Source organism: Sceloporus occidentalis, unplaced genomic scaffold (genome assembly GCF_023333645.1).
Source record: "Sceloporus occidentalis isolate IW3139 unplaced genomic scaffold, rSceOcc1.0.p SCAF_5, whole genome shotgun sequence".
In the NCBI taxonomy this organism is placed as follows: domain Eukaryota; kingdom Metazoa; phylum Chordata; class Lepidosauria; order Squamata; family Phrynosomatidae; genus Sceloporus; species Sceloporus occidentalis.
In genome coordinates, this window is record NW_028316985.1 from 36,311,048 (window position 1) to 36,334,645 (window position 23,598).

Genomic DNA, 23,598 nt, shown 5'->3' on the forward strand with positions numbered 1-23,598 from the left:
GTCTACTTGGACTCCTAGATCCCTTTCACATGTAGTCTCATTCAACCAGGTGTCCTCCATCCTATATCTGTGCATTTTATTTTTCTGCCCTAAGTGCAGTACCTTACATTTCTCCATGCTGAAATTCATTTTGTTAGCTTTGGCCCAGCTTTCTAGTCTATTCAGGTCATTTTAAATGTTGATCCTGTCCTCTGGAGGATTAGCTATTCCTCCTAATTTGGTGTCATCTGCAAATTTGATGAGTATGCCCCCAATTCTGTCATCCAAGTCATTGATGAAGATGTTGAGTAGCACTGGCCCCAGGACAGACCCCTGCGGGACTCCACTGGTCATTTCTCTCCAGGATGAAAGGGAGCTATTGTTGAGCACCCTTTGGGTTGGGTCAGTCAACCAATTTCAAATCCATGTAACAGTTACCTTATCTAGTCTTGTTCTGTTTGGGATGTAACCATGCTTTTCAGACATGTGCAGTCACACCAAAACAGCATATGTGTGAAACACTCAATAATGCTGCAATAATGCTACAAGAATCTATGTATGCAGAATGCACTTGCATCTCTCATTATTATCTCATCGTTATGCGATTGCGTAACTGTGTAAAAATATAGATTGCTATAGCACTATGCTTCTGTTATGTTCAAATAGCACGATTGTTGTGCTATTGGCCCTGGTATGATAATCCTCAACGACTGCTATGTGGACAGTACTTACAGGGATATCACTGGTATCTGTTGATAGTGACTATGGCATCTTCATGCACTTCTCCCCAATAATGGTGCCTCTGCTTGTGGATTTTTTAATACATTTCAGTTTAGGTTAGGTTTTTAGAGACAACAAGTTCCTCTGTTATTCATATGCAGAAATGCTCCTGCGGGATTTTTTTTTAAAAACTCCCTTACTTTGCAACAGTCTGCCATAGTTTTACTAACATTGTTGTTGTTGTTGTTGTGTGCCTTCAAATTGTTTCTAATTTATGGCAACTCTATGACAAGTATATCATGAGGTTTTCATGACAAGTTTTTTCAGAGAGGTTTAGCCATTGCCATCCTCTGAGACTGAGAATGTGTGACTTACAGTACTCAAGGTCACCCAGTGGGTTTCCTGTAGCCAAGCAATGATTTGAACTCTTCTCTCCAGAGTTATAGTCCAGTGCTCAAACCACTACATCATCATGTTGCTGTCCTTTTGTGGGGTCTACAGTATTCCCTTACCATTGGGATGCTCATCTCCATGAAGTTTGTTAAATGTTCTGGCAAAAATATGGCTATCGCCTTCCCATCTGCCAGCAAGCATGCTTCCTTTTTCTAATGCACAGAATAAGGTTTCAGGCTTGTGGCACAATATTAATTCTACCACACATATAGTGCAAAAAGAACACCAAAAGGGGTTTGGTACTTTAAAAATAATAATCTAGGAGATCCTTAAGGATTCTGTAGCTTTATTTACCACGCAGAAGCAGTTTTTGGCCTCTCAGACAGGACATTTCCCAAGCACAGAACCTCAAAATCCTTCCTCTTTGTTCTGTGCCTGTATTATCCCTGTTCTAATTTCTGATATTTAATTGTCCTTTTGCCAGATAATGCCTGATAATGGTGATTGAATATTAATTCTTTGTGTATACATCGCTAACTGAGTTCTCTAGAGAATTATTGTAATTATCCTTCACTTCTCTGATACTGTAATTATTATTCCTGTATCCCAGCTACCAAGATTAGCATTCCTAGCAATCTAAATAGTAATGTCACACACACTCCACACACGCAGTCACACAGAATGAACATCTTGATTGGACCTTATGTTAAGGGGTTTAGTAAATTCAGACTCTAGATTCCTGTATTTAAAAAAAAAAACTGAGTTCATAATGTGGGAAAGAAATCACCCATTTTAGAATTGTGAAACAGTCTCATGTATCTGGCAGCTTTTGAAATTTGGACTGGAGTGAAGGGAGGCAAAAATAGATGGACTAATTATTTTTATTTTTCAAAGTATTTCACATAGATTTTCCATAAGCCATACAACAATCCTGCACAACATGCCAGTGTTATTATCCCTATATTACAGATGGCTACTTAGAGCTGAGAATGAGGAAAAGTTGCTTGCCTGTAGCCTCCCATTGAGGCAAGAAGTTCTCCCCCCCTCAATGTTCAGCCATGCATTTAATCATTACCCTCTTCTGGCTCTTTAGTTGCTTTTGTATTCATTAAAAAGCTGTGACAAAAAAGTACATGTTACTAATTAAAGTACCTTTGTTGTTTGGGAAAAAAGAGGAGTTGTAGCCCTACTTGAAAAAACCCTTCCCAGTGAGTCATCACTATGGTTCTCTGCTACTAGATTGGAGGGAGGATTTAACTTGCGCCATTTCTGTGAAATTTCATAGGTCTTCATAAACAGTTCCAGTTAAGCTGATCTGAAGGGGAGAGTGCGTCTGCATCTGCACTGCAGAATTAATGTAGTTTGACCCCACTTTAATTGCCATGGCTCAATGCTATGGAATTCTGAGATTTGTAGTTTTGTGAGATATTTAGCCTTCTCTGTCAGAGCACTCTGGTTCCACAACAAACTACCTATCCCAAGATTTCATAGGATGGACCCATGAAACTGCATTAATTCTGCAGTGTTGGTGCAGCCCAAGTCTCAGGGTGTATAAATCAAAGCTTTATTCCACAAATTTGTAGAATAATGCTTCTTCTTTTTTTTGCGGGGGGGGGGGGGGGGGAGGGTTATATGCTGAAACTCAGTGTCTCTTTCACAGCAGTTCCCATTAATCATGTCAGTCACAAATTCTGGGTTCATTTGTGAAATAAAATCTTTTGAAAAATCCATACTGGGATTCATCTTCTCTACAGTAGCCTCACAATCATAAATATATAACCACAGTCATACATTCAGATTATCTTCCTTCTTTTCCCAAATGTCTGTTGTCCAAAAGCAATGCCATCCTTTTAGTGTTTAACTTGTCATAATCCCTTCTGTAATATTCTACATTTGAATGACCTTTTCTTCTTCTTCTTTTGCTTTTTCCAAAAATTGTTTTTAAAAATCCAGCCAGTGACCAACAACAACCCTTGGATGCTCCTTTACTTCATCTCTTTCTTGCTCATCGTCAGCTTCTTCGTGCTCAACATGTTTGTGGGGGTGGTGGTAGAAAACTTCCACAAATGCCGTCAGCATCAGGAGGCAGAGGAGGCCCGGCGACGTGAGGAGAAGCGCTTGAGGCGCCTGGAGAAGAAGCGCAGGAGTAAGGAACAGCCTAAATGTTTGGTTGGTTCATAGGTTGAGGTTTTCTGAGAAAAACCTTCTCCTCTTCTTTCTTCCTAACCCCCCACCACCCCCACCACCCCCAAAAAACCCTGATCAACACAATGCATAGATGGGCCTAAGAACTCAGGGCTCTTCACCTCTGGATAGATTAAATCATTGAAGAAGTACAACCAGATGCTTTATTCAGTTTGTAGTCCTTCTTCAACTCTGAACTCCAAAGAATTATTATTATTATTATTATTATTATTATTACACGTTATTTCTAAAGCGCTGTAATTATACACAGCGCTGTACAAATGCACTGGTTGTTTCCTTTTCAAATCTTTCCAGGAGCTTTCCTAAATAATTGTAATATTAGCAGCTGTCATGTTCCCCTCTAATTAAATGCAACCCAGAAAAAAAAAAAAGAAACAAAGAAAGAAGGAAGGAAAGAAGTTTCAATCTTCCACCAAGCCTTGGTGCTCCAATAACTTCTTCAAGACTCCTGTTCAAAGGAAGCCTTGGAGTGCCTCAGTTTGTATCTGTGTGTGTCTATGTGTGTATGTTTTAAGAATGAGAGAAACACCAAGGTTGCATTTGCATTGTGCAGTTATAGTATTCCTAGACCTCTTTAACTGCCGTGGCCTCAACCTATGGTATCCTGGGATTTGTAGTTTGATGAAGCACTTAGAATTCCCTGCCAAACAGTTCTAATTCTGTAATTCAAGAGGATGCACTAGAGAATTCTAAGGCTCGGTGCACAGTAGCAAAAAAAATCCATACCTACCTCAATTCCAGTGCTGTTGGAACACATGACATATACCATTTTCACCTTTTTAAAGCTTTGACACAATTTTTAAAAACTTTGCTTTTTATTCAGCAGTTCTAAGAATAATCTATTTGGGTTTTTTTACATGTGTGTCAGGTCCCTTGATCAGCGTGGACAGGGAGTGGTGAGGGGACTGCGGGAGGAATGGGTGGGTGGGTGGTTAAATGGTCAGATTGGGAGGGAAGTGGGAGCGCAGGTTGAGGCACAAACCCCTTGTCAATTTCACTTCTTAGCTTGTGATAATAGAAACAAAAAAAAAAAAAAAACAAAGCAGGAAAGGGGCAGGAAACAGAGATGTGATTATACACACACACACACACAGAGAGAGAGAGAGAGAGAGAGAGAGAGAGAGAGAGAGAGAGAGTCATCCCTCCAGAATCTCAGCATCCACCAGAAGTCATGCTGTGAGACCTAGAGATTCCTCAAACGAACACTTTTCTGGGTATTTGTGAGTCCTTCAGTGCAATTCTGTGGTCAGCTTCTGGTAGATGTTGACCATAGAGCTGATCAGGAGGACCTAGAGCTTCATAGAGAAGTTTTATCTCATGTTTAACAATTGTGGTTTCTTTGTTTGTGGTTTTCCCACTTTCACGAGGGTCCTTCACCCCTAATCCCAGCAAGTGTGGTGGGCCCACTGTACTCTCTTTCTCTCTCTGAAGGCTGATGGAAGAGTGTACAGATTATATATATATATATATATATATATATATATATAGGCAGAAGAAACAGATGTGAGCAACTGCTTCCTTGAACCAAAGTTGTCTCCTCTAAAGCCTGGCCTCTCCTCCCTACCTCGCTTCCCTTTCTATGCTTGCCTCCAGCTGAACAGATACAGTGGTGCTTCCTTGTGACAGGCTCACTGCCAGTAGGTTGGGAAAGGGAAATGATGTAGTTTCTTGGAAGAAGGAAGATGTGTGCATGCGAGGCTATGATAGGTGGCCCTGAGCTGGCATTCCTCCATAGCTAGTGTTTCTAAACTGGCCTAACACCATTAATATCATCAGAGCAGTGATAAGGATTAGCTGCCAGATTTAAAAGGCACTTCACATTATTGAACTCCAAATTCTAAAAGTGTGGTTATTTTTGTGTGTGTGTGTCTGAGATAGAGACGAGGGGGGTGGTTGAGAGATTTAAAATTATCCCACTCATTCATGACAAAATAGGGAGATACAAAGGGGAATGGATGGGGGAACCATCCTGTAAGAATGCAATATGCAAGAATGTAAGATTCACAGGAAAGCAAGAAAGGCTATTGGTTGATAGATTTATTCATGCTGGGAAAGAAAAGAAAGTGCAGCCACCTTGTACCAATTTGTAAGGACTTGTACCAATTTGAATTCAGACAAGGGAAATGTGTGGCTATCAATACAATTTGAATCTGCCTTATTGCTTTTTTAAAATAATTTTTAATTGAATTTATTACACATTGACAATGTCACGTAATAAAAAAACCATATAAACATACATGTACAAAAACACAAACAATACACCATAATTACAAGCATTATTTCTTTCCTATTTTCTTATATTTATTATAATACTTCCCAGATAACTGTAAATACCTTCTTCAAAGTAAAATAAAAAAGTTCCTTATAATTGTTAAACATTTTTTCTGGCTATGATTCAATTTACATTCATTTATTTTCTTCTCTTATCTCACTATAAGAAATAAAGATATACATGTCAGTTAAGATATAGAATTTTTTCATTTTATGAACATAGTCAAAAAATATTTTATCGCCCATCTAAATCGTAATTGTACTTTATCTTGTTCAGATTTAATATTAAATCAAATATATCCTCTTTGCTTTATCAGCCATGGCTTATTATGGGTGGGTGTGGCAATTACAGGGCAGAATACTTTACACTGGACCTGGATTATTTTATAGGTGTGGATTCAGCCTAAGTGTCTCACAACCAAACTACATATCACAGGATTCCATCAGATTGAGCCATGGCAGTTAAAGTGATATCAAACTATTATAATTATGCAGTATAGAAACACTCCAAGCATGAACCTATAACCTTAACTGACCCCATTGTTCCCTCACTTACACCCCTTCTCCCATTTTCTTGTTAACCCCCCCCCCCCCCTTTTAATGCTTTTTGCCCTGAAACCATGGTACTCTCCTATCTTCTACTTCCTTCAGATTTTCCTCTTCTGCTCGGGTTTGCTACCCATTATAATTTGTAAGTTTAATTTTTTGGTTGATGAAATGCTGGTTTAGTATCATTTCCACAAACAGGAGACTAACAGATGTTTTCTGTCACTCTCACCTCTTGTTTTTTCCTTTTACTCACTTTCATATCTGTATTTTCCCCCTTCTGTTTCTTTTTATTATATCTTTTCCCATGGTGCTCTGTTTCTTCTTTTGTCTTTTTCCTCCTTGCCCCCACATTCTTCCTTCATTCTCTTTCCTTTCCTTTCCCTGCACTCCCACTGAAGAGGCACAGCGCTTGCCGTATTATGCCACCTATTGCTCTGTTCGCCTTCTCATCCATTCGGTCTGCACCAGCCACTACTTGGATATCTTCATCACCTTCATCATTTGCCTCAACGTTGTCACCATGTCTCTGGAGCACTACAACCAACCAATGGTGAGTGAGTTCAAGGGACTGAATCCTCTCCTTTTTCCTTCTTTCCTTTCCTTTGCAAAGTAAAGAATTTCATCCTGCAAAATAAATAAATAAACAAATAGACAAATTGCTGATACAGTGGGCCTTGGGTATCTGCTAGGGTTTGGTTCCAAGACCCCCTGAGGATACCAAAATCTGTGGATGCTCAAGTCCCAGTAAATACAATGACATAGTAAAATGGTGTCCCTTATATAAAATGGCAATACACACATATGTATGCACACACAATTGTTTGGATTGTTATTAATTGTTATTAATTTTCTTGATGTGCTTTTATACGTATTTTAGGTATTGATGTATGTATTTTAGTGGACTGTAATCCCGTCTCGATCCATCTGGGAGAGGCGTGAAAATATAAATTATTATTATTATTATTATTATTATTATACAGATTTATCTGAAACCTTAATGCAAACTGAAACACAGTTATAATTAAATATTTCTGCTTTCCCAAATTTTGCAATATAGTTATCCAAACAAAGACTCAATACAAAAATGTTTAAATTATAGGAAATAATTGTAGCAAATATTTATATTAGGAAAATAATGTACAAAAAGGCATTACCTTTAGAGAAATTGCTTACAAAAATATGTTTGACATGAATGCATATAAAAATGTATATATTAGGAGGATAACATACCAAAATGTCACACTGGTGCAGAAATGAGGTGATGCAAACTCCTGGAAACATGAAAAATCAAGCAAAACCAAAATGGATAGGTTCGTCCATCCTTAATCTGAGCATTATATTGTTCACTAGAGACACTTCCATTATTATTTTTTTCACTCTTGTCTATTGAAAAATGGTATATATTGCTGGGTGGGGCAGTTCTAAAAGGAGCTGATAAAAAGGATGATCATACCAGGCCAGCAGAAATTAGTTGGCAGGCCTTTAAAAATCCATTCCATTTTTCTCCTTAGAAATGCAGAGACAGCTAGCACAATATGTTAGTGTTTTAACAATTTGGCACAAGATGATTGAGGCTTACATGCCCTGATCCAACATGTCTGCTGCTAGTTATGCACCATTTGTCTGTTGTTCTATGAAGGTTCATCTCCACATGTGGATGTTGGAAATGGTGTGAGAGATCTGCATCTAATCTCTCCAGTTCTCCTAAACTAGAAGAATGCAATGTAAATGTATTGGAAAGGCTTCATTAAGCAACTGAACTTTTGGCTCTCTGGAGTAAATACATATACCATGAAATGAAGGTGTTTTGTTTTTTTCCTGGAATGGGAAAAGGATGATAAAATCACATTCTTTTCTGTGTTCAGAAAATCCTTACCTCCAGCAATTGCTGTCTTTGAGGAGCCATTTTAGACAAGGTCATAATTTCCAGTATCTGAAGTGGCAGTTCTGTTGAACTTCAAAAGCAAATTTGATTGGTCCTCTTACTGTTTATACCTCGTATTAAAGCAATGCAACTCAGGTGACCATGCTGTACTCTTATACTCCAACTATTAGTTAACATTGTTTAGTTAACATTGCCCAGGTGATTATTTCATCTCCTATTATGCCACACATGCAATGGAGAAGTTCATTCTTAGCCTGTTCAGCAAAGATCAACAAAGCTATCAGCAACAGATCACGCTCTGTGGAGAATCCTGCTTCGTTTATTTCCTGATCTGTTGTTAAGGTGAAAGCTGTCTTACAATGCTGCTAAAGCCAGATATGCTGCAAAATGATGTTCTGACCCCCTTCATACCACCCACACTCATTTAAAGACACAGAGAACGGTGCTCAGAGCAGAAGAATAACTCAGTAACACTATGGCAAGGAATGCTGTATGACTCCTTTTCAGCTGAATAGGAGGAAGCTTTGTGATGGGCTAATTTTTTGTATAATTTGTTGTAGTAATAGAGGCCATCTGTATTTAATATCATCTCCTGAACTATACTCTGTTTTGTAGGGATGTTTTGTTTTACACTAAAATGAATAGCTGTACATTGGGAATAAGGCCCACAATGTCTCTTAGGACTATCCATTCTCCTTTGTACATAGAGTAAATATCTCCTTCTGTAATTATTGTAATCATGCTCCTTCTTCTGTTTCATGTTTAACTATTTGTTGGGGCTGCAATGGTGTACACATTTACCTGAACCTAAGACCTATGAAACTGGTTTTAAGCTTATACTGTGTATAGTTTACACTGCAAAATCATTATACTAAACAAATGTGCAAGTGCACATATTCACATTTGTTTTTGCAAAATGAAACATCTTGAGTTCCCATATCCTCAAGGTTTCTTTCAGCTCCTATAAATTTCTTTATTTTTTCACATAACATCAGAGCTAGCAACAAAAATAGAACGTGACAGAACAAATCTTTGATGTTAATAGCTTTGAATTCCAGGATTTAATTAGTGTGCAGATTTACTTGAGAAGAGGAGTAGGTGTGTGAATTTTCTGTTGCAAAGTGAGCTCTGCTCACTTCTGACCTTAACTCCTAGGATCAACACCAGCATGTGGTATCCCAAAGCAAATATTGGGACCTAGTGTTCTTGACAAGAATTACAACCCATTAGTTCAGCTATGCCATGCCCAGCCACAGCACTGGTAGGGATACAATTAAGTTGATTGGGTTGGTGAATTCAGGTGCACCCACCAGCAGCTGCACTCACCAGTACCACCACCACCACCATCATTGGTAACATCAGGGGGTGCACTGACCTGGACAGTTCTACCCAAAATCCTCCACAGACCTAGACCCTGGCCGATTCACTCCCTATGATCATGCACCTGCAAAATCAGATGCTGACTTTGTCTTTTCATCAACTTGAGCACCAACTGAGATGTTCCATTTGTGGTGGGAACTTATTTATTTGATTGTTTGTTTTGTCTCTCAAACACTTTGCACATTTATTTGTTCAAAGATATTTCAGTATTTTGTTCTGTGTTTTAAGTAGGAGAGACTCCATAGGGAAAACTGCTCAGAGAAGTGGGAAGCTGTCATTGACACAAGGAATAGCCAATCAGTGCTATTTAGCAACCATACTCTAACTTGGGGGTGAGGTGTGAGGGAGTGTGGCCAGCCAATTAGAGCTGTGAATATTTGGCATCTGCTGCAAAATATTAAAATGGGGTTTCCTGGAAATCAGCACAGGGAAGAAGATTATACTGTACATTAAAAAGATAGTGAGTTTCCACAGATTCATCCACTTGATTTTTAATTAATCATAGGCCAGGCAGGGAGCTTGATGTTATTAATGTTCTCTTTTCCTTCTATTCATAGTCTCTGGAGACTGCCCTCAAATACTGCAACTACATGTTCACTACGGTTTTTGTGCTGGAGGCAGTTCTGAAGCTTGTGGCATTTGGTCTGAGACGCTTCTTCAAAGATAGGTGAGTAGGAAGGATTGTGAGTCATGTTATGTGGGGCACAGAGGATCATAGGTGATCCATCCTGTTTTAGAAATAGCACTCCATAAGCTAACTGAACTACTACTGTATTCTAAAGAACATTTAAAGTCTAAGAGGTTTGTTCCCAGTGTCCTTTGCAGCTGACATTGAAGAACTGCTCTTCAATACTGTTTTTAAAATGAATTATTAGATGGGAAATCCACGTAAACATTGTAATGTAAACATTCCAATCATTTGGAAACTGCTTTTGATTGCAGAATTCTGAATGCAGGAAATAGAAGCAAAAGTGTATAACTCTTGACTTTGATGGAAAAAAAGACCCTCAGACCACAAAGTTGGTGCAGTGTAGTGCTTAGATTAATGGATGTTCACAGTCAAATACTAATTCACTCACTGGCCACTCAGTGCAACTACTCAGATGAGGAATTCCAGTTAGAGCATGCCAGCAGGAATCTCTACAGCTTCTTTTAGAAGACATCCAGAGAAAGAGACCCCACCATCTGTCTAGGTTAGTGGTTCTGAAACCTTGGTCCTCGAAATGTTTTGGTCCTCAGTTCCCAGAATTCCTGACTGTTGGCCAAGCTAGCTGGGACTTCTGGGAGTTGAAGTCCAAAACACCCACAGGGCCAAAGTCTGGGAATCACTGCTTTAGGTAATTGGTTCAACTGGTTGTACATTTGTTCCTCTTCACTTCTTTGTTGGCCTTAATGAAGTGGTTATTCCCAGTGCTCTGTGCATCTCCTTCAATCAGCATAGTCAAGGATGCTGTACCAGGAAGGTCCTTGCTTCATTCTGTTTTCTCTCCAGTCAAAGAATCTGAGATAGCAGGGCTGAGAGAGCTACTATTTCATCCAGACAATACTAGGCTACAGATGTCCATTGATCTGTCATCCCTATGTTATCACTTATTAATAGTTTTTTAAAAAAAAAAATCAAATTTACTCAAAGGAAGAACTCATCAAAACAAATTAAGCAGCCAAAATGATGGGTGCCAAGTCAGTAAAATGAATATGACTTTGCATGTTTATACCAATTAAAACACTGGAACCCTTGATTTTTACACAATTCCAAATAACCTGACGATAAGGTATACCTAATGTAGCAGTGTCTTTGTTGCTTTTTTTTTTTTAAAAAAAAAAAAAAAGGAGGAATAATTTTATGTCCGTCTCTGAGTGGGAAAGAAAAGCTGGACTTTTTTCTGTTTTGCCATTTTCTTAAAGGTGGAACCAATTGGACCTGGCTATTGTTCTGCTCTCAGTCATGGGCATCACACTTGAGGAGATTGAAATCAATGCTGCCCTCCCTATCAACCCCACCATCATTCGCATTATGAGAGTGCTGCGCATTGCTCGAGGTAAGCAAGGAGACCATAGAGCACAGAACCAACATAGAGCTGTGTCAAGGGAAGAATTAATTAGTTGGAGAACAGAAGGGAAAGACTAAAAACCTTGGTGCTCCTGTGCTAACTCACAGTAGGGAACACTATATGACTCTGATGCTTGTGTCACTGGTTATCTTCTGTGTGCAGGGACTATGCAGGTGCAGTCATGCCGGCACCATTCTCTTACTGTGTTTGTTCATGCAAGAATGTTTAATTATTCCGTTTTTAATGGTGTACAGTCTCCTAGTATCTTAAAATCTCATCATAGGTGATTATTTGGACATTGTTTTTATCAGCTGATAATGAGTGAACAGTGTCCCCAGAGAAGCCCACTTTACTCATTTTTAGCATAGCTGTTGTGGTTTTCAGAATATAAACATTCCCCAGTTAGGAGTTTATGGACAAATTAAGAGCCAATTGAAACCTCCGCAAATTTGGGCCCTGTATAATTAGTCCATAGCCAGCATGGTGTAATGGTTTGAGTGCTGGTCTAGGACTCTGGGAGACAAGGGTTTGAATCTCTGCTCAGCCATGGAAACCCACTGAGTGACTTTGGTCTAGTCGTACTCTCTCCACCTCAGTGGAAAGCAGTCGAAAAACCCTTCTGAACAAATCTTACCAAGAAAAACCTATAGTTGGAAATTATTTAAAGACACATAACACAACATTAGTCCATTGTCACTCCCAATTACCCAGTGCTGTTAGCATCAATAAGAAGGACTTGATCTTCATTAGACCATGCATCAGCATTGTGAGTGTTGAGATCACTGGTATTACAATTTCATTCCTTAATAAGTGCCCAGGAGAGCTGGCAAACTATAGTCCTTATGAATTCAAGTACTCAACAGTATGGTTGTTTGGAAGTATGATTTCTCAAAACGAAAAGAAATGTTCTGCATTTCTATGATATTACAAATCAACACAGGTTGGGTGCAATTTGGGTTGGGTGCAATTTGATCCCCCATACATACTGAGCCCAGATCAACTCTTCTTAGATAAGCTAATTCCAAACAGAGCCTAAGTGCTTTTCATGTAGTTTTTGGTTGTGTGGTATTTCACAGGATGCAGACAGGTGGTATACACCCAGAGAGCTTACAGCCAGTAATAAGACTGGCTGATGTTTCAGTACAAAAAAAACCAATATGACAATATTTGTCAAATTTGTAGCTGCACAGTATATTAAACATGTATGGTACTTGGGTATGGGGATGTTTTTAATGAAGTGAAAACTGAATCAGGTACAGAGAAATCAAGCCAGTGTGGTGTAGTGGTTTGGGTAAGTCACATTCTCTCAGCCTCAGAGGAGGTATGGCAAACCCCCTCTGAACAAATCTTGCCAAGAAAATACCATGATAGGTTCACCTTAGGGTTGCTGTAAATCAGAAATGACTTGAAAGCAAACAACAGAAAGAAACAAGACAATTACGTGAATACTAAGAAGAATCATGGAATCATATTGGTGAAAGGGATCTCAAGGGTCAACTCTTGCCAGTGCAACCATCCACAGCTAAAGCATACCTGAGAGGGGCCATTTAGCTTCTGTTTAGAAACCAACAACAAATGAGAGTCTGCCACCTTCTCAGGTAGTCTATTCCACTCTCAAACAGCCTTTACCAACAGAAAGTTATTTCAGATGTTTAGTAGCTAGGTTAATAAGAAGTGAAAGGTAATGGATAGTATAGTGAAAAATATGAGATGTTGGTGTGGGTATTCTCAAATTAATTTAGTTGAGGAGGCAGGCCAGGATTTGACATGCTTGCCCTATATGAAAAACAAAGTACACTGTTTGAGCATTGAATATCCTTTTGGTTTTCCTTTTCATTACAGTTTTGAAGCTCTTGAAGATGGCAACTGGGATGCGAGCTTTATTGGACACAGTTGTACAAGCGCTGCCACAGGTAATTAAAACCATTTTTTTATATATGTGAGTCTGCACCTATCCTTTTGTCACCTCCACAAGGGCACTGGTACATTTTTAATCAAACATTGACCAGGGCTGCATCTGCACTGCACAAATAATCCAGTTTGACACCACTTTAACTGCCTTGGCTTAGTGCTATGGAATTCTGAGAACTGTAGTTTGTTGTGGCACCAGAACTCTCTGACAGAGAAAGCTAAATGTCTCACAAATCTACAAACCACAGAATTCCATAGCATTAAGCCATGGCAGTTAAAGTGGTGTTAAACTGGATTATTCCTGCAGTGCAGATGCAGTCCAGAAAGGAAAAACTGGAAAATACTTCCAGTTATAACTTTGGGTTCCATAGCTGAATAGAAGCAGGAGGAAGCTTAAAATAATTGTGCCACTTGACCATCTGAATGTAAAAATTCCTCTCCCAACCCTGGTTAAAAAAACCTGAAGATTCCAAGGGAGAAATTGTGTGGAAAAATTAGGGGCACATGCACCACCAAGCCAAGCAATTCCCACTTCTCCTTAAGTTCAAGATTGCAGTCTGTAGTCCAGAGATATGCTGAGGAGGCAATGCTTGAGTTTAGGGGTAGCAAAGAATTTTATTTGGTCCAAACCTTTTGATGAATTTGCCTAGCTTGTACTTGCCAGACTAATATGCTGATTAGAGCATATTCATTCACTAGATTGTATGGCATAGTTCTTGTCTCCAAAATTATGTACAATTGGGTTACAGTTGCTCACATTATTAGGAGATGTTATTGTACCTTCCATCTACCTTCATCCTTTGTCCTCAGCTTATTTCAATTGTTGCAAACTCAGCTCAGAGTACAAAAAAGGTTTCCCCTCAATTAACTCCACAGTAGATTCAAACAAAAGCAAATTTGACTTCTCCTAACTTGTGTTGTTTTTCCTTATTTAAACTTTTTCCATTTTAATCACATTCTGATGCTGCTTGCCCAGACATGTCCTGGTTTTCATCTATGAAAAATTGTAGGGTATGCATCATGTACAAAAACAAATGTAAATGTGTGTGCATTTTTTTCTTTTTAATTGCAAATTGAAATGGAATTAGCTGGATTGGACTGACAATGCATGGCACGTAAAATTGGCACTGTTCAGAAATACACAGACTCATTCATTCCTGCCTATGGGCAGTAGCATCATTAGGGGAGTGCAGGACATGCGGACCACACCAAGTGACACCCTAAAGGGGGATGGCACCACCGCTCCTCAAACACCTACCTTTTGGCAGAAACAGGCTATGGCATTCATCTGCTTCCCTTTAAAATACTTTAAGAGATAGTGGGAGTGGGAGTGAAGCTCAGTGGGAGGAGAAAGAAGAGGTTCCAGAATTTTTAAAAATTACATTTTCAAATTTCAAAACTTGAATTATTTTTTAAAAAATTTAAAAAATTGAATTTTTTAAAAAATGTTATTTTAAAATTTTCTTTAGAAACATCTCATTTTAACCAAAATTCACTGTGTATATGTACATATATTTGCTAGTTGTTTATATCACAACTTTTAGTATTACATTCAGTGGTATATGGGAATTACGATTTTCAAGTAACATTAGTGCAAAAAAGCATGACTAAGGATTCTGTATGGTGTGAAATGAGAAGAGGTCAAGGGGGATTGACACCATGTGTTACCACACCAGATGACACCAACCCTAGTGACACCACTGCCTGTGGGGAAAGTAAAATAGGACTAAAGTAAAATAGGACTAGATTACTTCCAGACCTGTAAAACCAATACTATGTATATTTATTGAGAAATAAATCCTAATATTTTCAACAGGACTTGCTGCCAAATACCTAAAGATAGAAGTGTAACTTTACACTGCCATTATAATAATCATACTAAATAGAGAGTAAGCACCATTTAACAAAGTAATTCAATGTACAAAAGATTGCATTGCACATATGATACATTCTGACATGAACATTGTTCTTTTGTCCTTTTGAAAAAATACATTAAAAAATCTTTTCTCTCTTAATATTTCCTACAGTCATGATTTTCTGTTCTTATTAAAAGACATTTAAACAATCCAACACAAAAGTTACATATTTTCCTGGACCAACAAAACTGAGAAATGTGTGTGACTATGCAAGTTTAAAATTTACTGATTAAAACATTAAAAATAATATTTAATTATATTTTTGGGCTTTCATAGAACTCTTGATTAGCAGATCAAGTTTAATATACATTTTCAATTTGTATGAATTGCCTGTGATTTTCTCCAGCACTCACAGTGCTTCATGAGACACACAGATGTGAAAATCTCTCAGTCTTGGTCTCGGTTAATGGATTACTTCAAATCCTACATTCATGTTTCACTTGCCATTGTCTCATATTGAATTGTAAGACTTTTTTTCTTCTCACATAAAAACATATGCATAGCTTGGTATATCCTTTTCCAAAACCCAATAAAAAATGAAAATAAAAACATTAAGAAAATGCTGGTGGGATTCTGAGTAAGTCAACAAAATCAAGACAGAGATTTTTACATCTCTAGATCCAATTCTGTCTAGATTGCAATTATCAGTCACGCTGATTCAGCATGCCTGCCACTTGCAAAAAACTACAATTGCTCAACTAAGCTAACGTCCATTAGCTCCACTCACTTTCATTTCACAGCTCAGAAAGAGAAACACTTTTCAGGTAATTAGTTCTTTATCCCACAGATTCTTTGATCCATTGAGCCTCATTTAACACAGTACTTTTGCACTGCATTAAATGGTTCTATAGCTACTTTTGCTTATCTCTGAGACCTGGACAGACTATTCTCTATGCTAATTGCAGATCTACAGCTCAAAATGAGGGTTGCAACAAAGAAAAATAATATTCCATTTGTTATGTGTTTCTCTTTCAGGATGCTCATTATCTGACATGTTTTTGGCATGGATTGGCATAGCAAAAAGGAAAGAAATTCTATCAAAGGCCATCCCTTTCCCTAGTTCTGCCGCAGTAGCTTTGACAATATTTTCCTCTACCATGTCAGGCTTTTCTTTTCAGAGATGAAGGCTATATATATTTTCTAAATATATACTTCCAAAATAGAGTCTTTATATCAATGCCCCCCTTGGGAAAGCCAGTAACAGAGGGCCAGACATGATTGAAGAGTTATCAGAAGTGGGCAGGCAACTCTTTCCCCACCCCATAGAGTTTAACAGTGAAATCCTATGAGAGAGCCAGTGTGGTATACTGGTTTGCGTGTTGGATTATGACTCTGGAGACCGGAGTTTCAATTCCCAGCTCGGCCATGAAACCCACTGTGTGATCTTGAGCAAGTCACACTCTCTCAGCCTCAGAGGAAGGCAATGGCTAACCTCTTCTGAACAAATCTTGCCAAGGAAACCCCATGATAGGGCCTTAGGGTCGCCATAAGTCAGAAACAACTTGAAGGTTCACAACAACAAAAGCTGAAGAGAGTAGAAGCTGAAATGTCCTGCTATAGCATTTTTACGTTTCTATTTTGCTAATCACTCTGATAAATATGTATTCTAAATGATTAACAGTATCCTTCTGGGATTCAGAACAAATTTGTTTGAAGTGCCGTTTGGTCCTTTCTTAATTTCTCTTTCCATTATTTCAATGTAAATTTTAAGTGCAAGCACTAGATAAAAACAACTCTTTCTATTTTTTAAAAAAGAAGAAGAGACCTGTTTATCTCTGCTGCTCTATCTTCCTCTTCCTGTTCTTGGTTTCCCCAGTCTGCCTGATCAGTTATAAAGCCTTTTGTCCCATGAGAAGCAATACCTCCTCCATCTGGGCATTGCTTTGCATGTCGTGAAATGTCACCTGAAAGCCAGCAGCTGAATGGGGAGATCTGCATGGCTCACAAAAGGCAGCACTCATGAGAAATATTAGCTATTGATACTCCCACTCCTGCCCACCCACCCATGAGCATCAAGCCAAGCACAGGCTGACAGAATTCCCCTTGATGGATGACTGGCCTCAGAAAATCATTGTGCCTTCCCCCTCCTTTTGCTTCTTTGGAGAGAATTGTTAACGAAAGAATAATGGCACCAAAGATGTCTATTGATCATAGATCATCAGATGACCCCAAAAAGCCTCAGTGAGGCAGATTATCTTCTTGCCATCCTTGTCTAAAAATGAAAAAAAAGCCCATTGATTTGTCAACTACAATTTCTCTATGTGTGAATGAAGTGAAGCTGAGACTTCATCTCAAATAGTTACACATGAGAGTTACACAATGATCTCACATTCCTGTCTCGAGTGCACAACCATGTAGTACAAGTTAATCCAGATCAGACAAAAAAGAAGAAGAGGATGAGTCTTGTGACATCTCTAAGACTAACATATATTTTAGCACGGGTTTTCATGAGTTGCAACCAACTTCTTCAGATGCATTGACAAAGTATAGCCTATAGTTTGCATGTATTTAAGCACAGTTATAGAGTTATATAGTGGGGGGAGGGGATAAAGTGAATTTGGATACAGAAAAACACTATTGTGATGCTGTTCACATATCACCTCCAAGGGGAGGTGTAAGACGCAGATCTGCCAAGCAGCTGGTCTGTTAGTTGTTTCTCAAGTGTTCAAGCAATGCATTCTGTTTATCTGAAAGTTAACTCTATTGAATATGATTTTAGTAAAACTTTGATAAGAACCAGCATATTAATACATATAGTGCACCAAGAAATCATTATCTCTCCTTTGACCTCTGCTAATAAATTGGTATTCAATTCTGCTTTCTCTTTTTCCAATCTTGTCTCAAATTTCTTTTCCTTGAAATCCCTACTTAGAGGTCAGTGATTGTGTGTCATGGCAGATGTTGGTGTCCTAAACAAACTTCTAAAATGGGCAATGTCTATAGAATCCTCACAGTCCATATTTTTCTGCAGATACATTGGAACAAAAACTTTCAAATCCTATAAAAAGATGTTTCACCAACTAGTTCAATCAGTGTGCAAAAAGGTCTACTCAAAAACATTCATGATTGTTTTTAGCATATTATGCTAGGCAATATAAAACATCAGCATATAAAATATATACAAATCAGCATATAAAACATCTTTCCCCTGGAACTTGTGCTGGACTAAGAATCTTCTTTAGATTCGTCTGTATGTGACATAGATGTTTGCCCAAACCTAGAATTTCCCCCCTGCTTTTTGCGATTGGGTCCCAAAGAGTAGGACAGAAGAGAAATTACAGGTTAAAAAGAGTAACGTATTTATTGGGACAGCTCTGGATGGGTTTGCAAGAAATCTGTAAGTGATTTGTGGGTTGCTGGATATTAATTTGGAGAAATAAATGAATTCAAGATAACATATGATATAAGACATGATTTCGAGTTTGTGGCTTGAATAAGGTAGAGTGGTTTGTTTTGTATGTAGGTGACTGCTGTGCTACATTTGTGCATCTTCTCCCTACACCCCAAACCTATCCCTCACTTGAAAGAAAGTTTGAGTTTATTATGATTCTTGCATGAAGCTTGAATATAACACTCTTCTGTATTTGCACTTGAATATAACAGTCTTCTGTATTTGTACTGTCAAGTACCCACTTAGAAGAACTTTCTGGCTTATATAGATTTCTAGGAAATGTGATACTTGTGCATACACAAAGCAAACGCATATGTGTGTTGTAGCTGCAAATTTTGCAAATGCATTGTTATCACGTAAAAAAAACAGCTTGTCCTACTGAAAAAGAAATTGATTTTTTTCCCTACACACACTTCTTTCCTAATGAAAGTTTAGATAGCAGTATATAAAACTGCATCTTTTTTTTCTTGCACTGGGACAGATGAGGCTTGGACACCACTGATAGGGCATATAATTACAAGTACATGAATTGGACCAGTTAATGAAATCTTTCTATGTTTATTCATACTTTGTTCTAATACTAAAATTACACATAGCTAGTCCAATGTGTTCAATAAATCTTATTTTAAATAGTGCAAGTTGCAAAAAGTTTAGGTAAGACCAACCTATATAATTTTAGATAAAAACAGATACAGTAGCTTGAGGCTTCCAGGTCAGGTAGATGAACTAAGATTTTATAAATGCAGATTACTCCTTCTCTAGGTTTCTAGTAAGTTGTTCAGGGTTAATTCACCCAGCTATTATTCATGTGGCCAGCTGTTTCTGTACTTCCCCCTTCCAGTTTGAACTATTAGCCTCTTAGATACAATGAAGAAACTATAGATTCTTCGATACAAGAACTATTTGTCTGCATCATTTATAAGGACTGCCGTTGCCATTCTGTTTTGTTTTCTCCTATGCTATTCAAATATGGAGTGGTGGTTATACAAAATCACATTTTGTTTCCTTCCTGATGGCAGTTAGGCTGTTCAGTCAGCTCTGGAGTATTCATGAGCCTCTGAAAACTCTTTGTCTCTGTTGAGTGATTCATATCTCATGATACTTAAGTTTGGTTTGTGTGTCTGATTTTCTTCTAGGTTGGAAATCTTGGACTGCTTTTCATGCTCCTTTTTTTCATCTATGCCGCTTTAGGAGTGGAACTGTTTGGGAAACTTGGTAAGTTTTCTAGCATTGAGATGAGACATAAAATTATGTGATGAGTGAGATTCTTGTAATGCACCAGGTTTGTTCACAATGATTGAAAAATAGAACTGAATTTCTGATTATCTTCACTGTATCTAACAATCTAATATGATAGTGGATTTCTCATGCATGTCTCATTGCCCAGTTGCCCTGAGCCTTCCTGGTAAATTTGTACTGTTCAAGAAATGCACAATCATAGCTCAATTGGTGTATCTGTTGTTCATCCAGCTATTTTGGCAATTGTACAGATAACTGTGCATTCTAAGCATTTGGACTATTGTTGAAAATGAAAAATTTCTTTCCTCCACAGTATCAGGGGCGACTGCCAATCTGCACTCGCTCCTATCTCTGATACTCTTGCAAATCACATATTATACTTGTATTTTAAAGCAGGTCATTATGTGGTAACCCTGCCCATCTCTTGCCCCCATTTCCTTCTTCTGGGATAATAATAATAATAATAATAATAATAATAATAATAATAATAATAACAACAACAACAACAACAACAACTTTATTTATATACCGCCTTTCCAAAGTGATCAAAACGGTTCACAACATCAAATATTCATTACAATACAGGGTAAAATACAAAAAAGGGTAAAATAGCATCTTAAAAACATCATATCTAATCGTGATCCAGCATCTTGAAGTAACTTCTGTGAGGAGAGAGTTTTCTCAAGAAGAGTCAGGAGGGTATGCTAAACGGAAGAGATATGTTTTCAAAGATTTTTTGAACACGTCCAAGGTGGAACTAAGGCGAATCTCTTCCGGAAGTTTATTCCAGTAATTTGGAGCAACCGCTGTGAAGGATCTTTGGTGAGTCGATTCAAGTCTCACCTTAGGGTACTCCAATATATACTTCCCGGAAGTTCTGAGGGTGCAAGGCGGATTGTGTAGGGAGAGGCGTTCCCTCAAGTAACTCGGGCCCAAGCCATATAGGGCTTTATAGGTAATAACCAACACTTTGTATTGAGCCCGGAAGCTAATTGGCAGCCAGTGAAGAGATCTTAAAACGGGTGTTATATGGTCAGACCTTAAGGTTCCGGCGACCAATCTGGCTGCAGCATTTTGAATTAATTGAAGCTTCCAAACCTGGTACAAAGGTAGCCCCATGTAGAGCGCATTACAGAAATCTAAGCGAGAGGTTATCAGTGCATGTACTACTGTTCAAGGTCCTTTCGGTCCAGACAGGGACACAGTTGGCATATCAGCTGAAGCTGGTTCCAAGCACTCCTGGCCATCGCATTTACTTGAGATGATAACTGTAGAGATGAGACCAGGAGAACTGCCAAACTGCTTACTTCGTCTTTTAGGGGGAGCGTAACCCCATCCAGGACAGGATGGCAAATTTCCCTGTCTGGACTTGGGGAACCTATCACGAGTACCTCTGTTTTCTCTGGATTCAACTTGAGTTTGTTTTCCCTCATCCAGCCCATTACTGACTCCAAGCAGGCATCCAGAGGAGAGGTGCCATCTTTAGTCACTGTATCAGTCGGAGACATGGAGAGATAGATCTGGGTGTCATCAGCTCCATGGTTCCAGATGATCTCTCCCAGCGGCTTCATGTAAAATATGTAGTTAGTTTCAAAATGTTAAATCATAAGGTTACAGAAAGAAAGAGATGTGTGCAAATGGTTCCTTGAAAGCCTCCTTTCTCTTAAGTGGGGACTGAGGACCTATCCCACCAAAACTCTCCATGAGTTTCCCAGAGTTTTTGACCGAGCTTCTCAACTATTGTAGGAGCAACAGCAGCATGGCCTCTTCATTTTTTCCTGCAGCAGGAATGGGTAGTATGTGGTCCTGGGGAAGTTATTGCACTGCAACTCCCATGAACCCTTACCATTGGTTAGGCTGGCTAAGGAGATTACTACATGCGGCTTTTAAACCATGATTAGACCTGGAATTAAGTGGCTTTGGCAATACTTATCGCACAACAACACCTCTGACCCATAGCTCCTTTTTCCTCAAAACATAGTTAGGGGAAACTCTCAACATCAATGAACTCACAGTTGTGCTAGTCCCCAGGTGTGAAACATCACTGCTTGAGCAGTTGCATTGTTGTCACTCATGTGATGTCAGTGTTCCTTCATCTTCCCAGCTCCCCCTCCCTCCCACTATTCCCAAGCCGTCTAATTATTATTATTATTATTATTATTATTATTATTATTACTGTGTTTCTTTTCTTTTTAAAAATCCTTAAATCTCAGCGGCAGAGCTCCAGAACTGTGCAAAAAAGTGAAAATAAAAATGAATAAAAATAAATCAAAAGGCATAAAGACATGCAGTAATTGCTATTACACAAACATGCACAATTCTGTTTTCATTGACAAGCACAACTGAAATGAGAATAGGGCTCATGCGGTAAAGTCCATGACTATTGAAAGAGGAACTTCCACAACATCTGGGGAGCTATACATTCTGCTCATCTGTTCTAAGGTTTCTACCATGCATTCCTGTTTGCAGATATACAGAATTATAAAATGGATTGTATAGATTATTCTACACTTTGTTAAGAAGAAATAACAGAATATTCCCAAACTGAAAATGATTTGATCTTAGAAACAAAAAATAACTGGTAGAAAGATAGAGCAAACGGATACATATTTACTAACTTAATAATATATGTTTCAACCACATGCTTTTGAATTATTGGGTCAAAGTATATTGTTCATCTACTGGATTATAATGGAGGTGTTACATAGACCTCAGTCTAGCACTTGAACAAGTATTAAATGAAGTTATCGCTGGCAATTGGTTGTCCTTAAGTGGATTAGAAGTTCAGTCACTTACTTTGTCACTCTCGCTGGCTTTAACATCTGGCTCCAATGTACTTGCTGACTATAGCCTATGCATGCCAATAGCCTATTAATTTTAATGGGAAATGCAAAGGTAGCATTTTTTGCAGGAGAGGATCTAATGGAAATGGAGATATGTATTTAGATCCTTCCAAGTGTAATAATAGAATGCTGATGGTTGGAAAGCTGTTCACATTTAGTAATACAGAAATATAAGACCCAATAAGTTTTTGGAGCTAATTGGACATTGCTCATTTTGCCAATTTTCTGGCAAATAACAGAACTGGCAAAACCTATGACTAGAACTTTTCGAATCCTGCAGTCAGCATGCCCAGTTCCCCTGTTTATTGAGAATGGAGGAAGTTCTTATTTTCTTATTTTATTTATTTTTATCCTGCCTTTCTCCCAACTCAAAGCAGCTAACAACAAATATAAAACAATAGAGAAGCATTTTAAAAGTATAAACATACAGTTTAAAAACAAATGAACAAGTTATAAAATTAAAAGTGTTAAACATTAAAAATATTAAAATGTATTAAAAACTATATACAAACCTGAATTGCACAGCCCAGTCCTTGTCATTTTGAAAAAGCCTGGTGGCACAAAATGTTTTGAGCTGACACTGAAAGGAGAGCAGGAATGCACCTATTCTGATCTCTCTATGGAGGAAGTTCCAAAGTCTGAGAGCAGCCACCAAGAAGGCCTTCTACCTTATTCCCACCAAACAAGACTGAGAGGGTGATGGGACAGAGAGAAGAGCCTCTTCAGAATTTCTTAGCACCCTAATGGGCTCATAAAGGGAGATACAACCCTTCAAATAATTTGGACTCAATGCATATAGGGCTTTATAGGTAAAAACCAGCACTTTGAATTATGCCCAGAAACAGACCTGCAGCCAACAGAGCTA

General features: G+C 38.3%; 1 protein-coding gene across 5 annotated transcripts in view; it reads left to right on the forward strand.

Annotated features, from left to right (window-relative positions):
• LOC149311955 (voltage-dependent T-type calcium channel subunit alpha-1I-like) overlaps positions 1 to 23,598 on the forward strand; it is a 199,199-nt gene that overhangs the window by 152,526 nt on the left and 23,075 nt on the right. For all 5 annotated transcript variants that reach the window (XR_016281523.1, XR_016281524.1, XM_089528234.1 and 2 more), the window contains exons 23-28: positions 3,046 to 3,238; positions 6,516 to 6,667; positions 9,940 to 10,049; positions 11,288 to 11,421; positions 13,276 to 13,346; positions 19,788 to 19,866. Coding sequence is in view for 3 of the 5 variants with exons in the window: in XM_089528234.1 (XP_089384360.1) it covers positions 3,046 to 3,238; positions 6,516 to 6,667; positions 9,940 to 10,049; positions 11,288 to 11,421; positions 13,276 to 13,346; positions 19,788 to 19,866 (739 nt within the window). In the remaining 2 variants the exon portion in view is untranslated. The remainder of the gene's footprint in view (positions 1 to 3,045; positions 3,239 to 6,515; positions 6,668 to 9,939; positions 10,050 to 11,287; positions 11,422 to 13,275; positions 13,347 to 19,787; positions 19,867 to 23,598) is intronic.